This window comes from Acinonyx jubatus, chromosome B2 (genome assembly GCF_027475565.1).
Source record: "Acinonyx jubatus isolate Ajub_Pintada_27869175 chromosome B2, VMU_Ajub_asm_v1.0, whole genome shotgun sequence".
NCBI lineage: Eukaryota > Metazoa > Chordata > Mammalia > Carnivora > Felidae > Acinonyx > Acinonyx jubatus.
In genome coordinates this window covers 148,224,124-148,226,146 of record NC_069385.1, presented here as the reverse complement: position 1 = coordinate 148,226,146, position 2,023 = coordinate 148,224,124, and the positions used below count along the sequence as shown (strand labels likewise).

Below are 2,023 nucleotides of genomic sequence, written 5' to 3'. Positions count from 1 at the left end.
AGTTAGGTATTGGGATGAGAGACATAAAGATGTCAGGGGTAAAAGGCCATATCTCCTACATGAGAAACCGGGACATCAGTGGTGCTACTCACTAAGATACAAAAGAAGACAAACACTATTTTCCTCATTCTGACATTGGCAAAATAATTACATTTTATAGGTAAATTTGCTGACCAGAAAAATAATGTGTTCATTATATCAAGCGAACAAGATTGGTAGAGAATCAGAGGGTCACATCACTTTAGAAACAGATCCTTTCAAACTTGCAAATTTACATATGAAAATTTTCAGAACTTGAGTTTAAGAGTAATATCTCCAAGCTCACCGAGATAAAAATATAATATTAAATCCAACACCATAAAATGATCTACAACAAATACCAGATTACTTGGCTATAATATTTACTTTCACCCATTATTTTTTAATTATTAGCATAAATTCTTTCCCTTTAGTTAAATTATGTGGTCTGTACTGACAATTTCTCCTCCTCCATCTCCTTCTCTTACTCCTCCTGCTCCTCCTCCTCATCCTCATCCCCATCCTCCTTCACCTCCTTCTGCTTTTCTCATTCTAGGATTTGGACACTGAAGGACTATGGGCCAAAACAATCACACTTCCCTGCACGGTTTTATTCTGCTCGGCTTCTCGGACCATCCCAAACTGGAGATGGTCCTATCAGGAGTTGTCACTCTCTTCTACTTCATTACGTGGGTGGGTAACACAGCCATCATCCTTGCATCTCTCCTGGATTCCCATCTCCACACACCGATGTATTTTTTCCTCAGGAACTTATCTTTCCTGGATCTATGTTTCACAACCAGCATCATCCCTCAGATGCTCATTAACTTGTGGGGACCTGACAAGACCATCAGCTATGTGGGCTGTGTCACTCAACTCTACGTTTATATGTGGTTGGGTTCCACTGAGTGCCTCCTCCTCGCTGTTATGTCCTATGATCGTTTCACAGCTATTTGTAAGCCCCTGCATTATTTGGTAATCATGAACCCACATCTCTGTCTCAAGATGATAATCACAGTCTGGAGCATTAGTTTGGCTGTTTCTGTATTATTATGTACACTCACCCTGAATTTGCCTCGATGTGGAAACAACCTTCTGGACCATTTCTTGTGTGAGTTGCCAGCTATGATCAAGATAGCTTGTATAGACACCACAACAGTTGAAATGTCTGTTTTTGCTTTGGGCATTGTCATTGTCCTTACACCACTCGGCCTTATTCTTATATCCTATGGCTACATCGCCAAAGCTGTGCTGAGAATAAAGTCAAAAGAAGGCCAACAAAAAGCAATTAATACCTGTGGATCTCATCTCACTGTCGTGTCCATCTTCTATGGAACTATTATCTACATGTACCTGCAACCAGGTAACAGTGCCTCCAAAGACCAGGGAAAGTTCCTCACCCTCTTTTACACGATTGTCACTCCAAGTCTTAACCCTCTCGTTTATACCCTGCGGAACAAGGACATGAAGAATGCATTGAGGAAGCTGGTGAGAGTTGACCGTGAATCTACAAAATCAAAGAGGGACCAAAAGTCATAGAATCGTATTACCCTGGATAAGACAATGAAAAACATTTTCTAATTGTCTTTCCTTGTTTTATTCAAGTGCAATAAACACACAGTGTTATATTAGTTTTAGGTATACAATGTGATTCAACAATTCTATACATTTATCAATGCTCATCACGTGTACTTTGAATCCCCTTTATCTATTTCACCCATCTCCTCACTCACCTCGCCTCTAGAAATTACTAATTCCCTATACTTAAGAGTCTATTTTTTATCTCTTTCTTTTCTTTGTTTGTTCATTTGCTTTGATGCCTAAATTCCACATATGAGTGAAATCATATGGTCTTTGTCTTTCTCTGACTGACTTATTTCACTTAGCATTACATGCTCTTACTCAACCATGTTATGGTGGATTTTGCGGCAAGATTTTGTTCTTTTTATGGCTGAGTAATATTCCATTGTGTTTATATACCACATCTTGTTTATCCATTCATCTA

The 2,023-nt window shown here is 39.0% G+C and overlaps 1 protein-coding gene across 1 annotated transcript; it reads left to right on the top strand.

Moving 5' to 3' along the window:
• Positions 1-577: 577 nt before the first annotated feature.
• On the top strand, positions 578-1,739 carry LOC106985145 (olfactory receptor 2W1). The gene has a single exon (XM_015083336.3). The coding sequence runs from the start codon at positions 595-597 to the stop codon at positions 1,555-1,557; it is 963 nt and encodes a 320-aa protein (XP_014938822.3). The 5' UTR covers positions 578-594; the 3' UTR covers positions 1,558-1,739.
• The last annotated feature ends 284 nt before the right edge of the window (positions 1,740-2,023 follow it).

Excerpts from the sequence above, each read along its gene's own strand:
- LOC106985145 (XM_015083336.3), top strand. The coding sequence starts at position 595 with ATGGGCCAAAACAATCACACTTCCCTGCACGGTTTTATTCTGCTCGGC.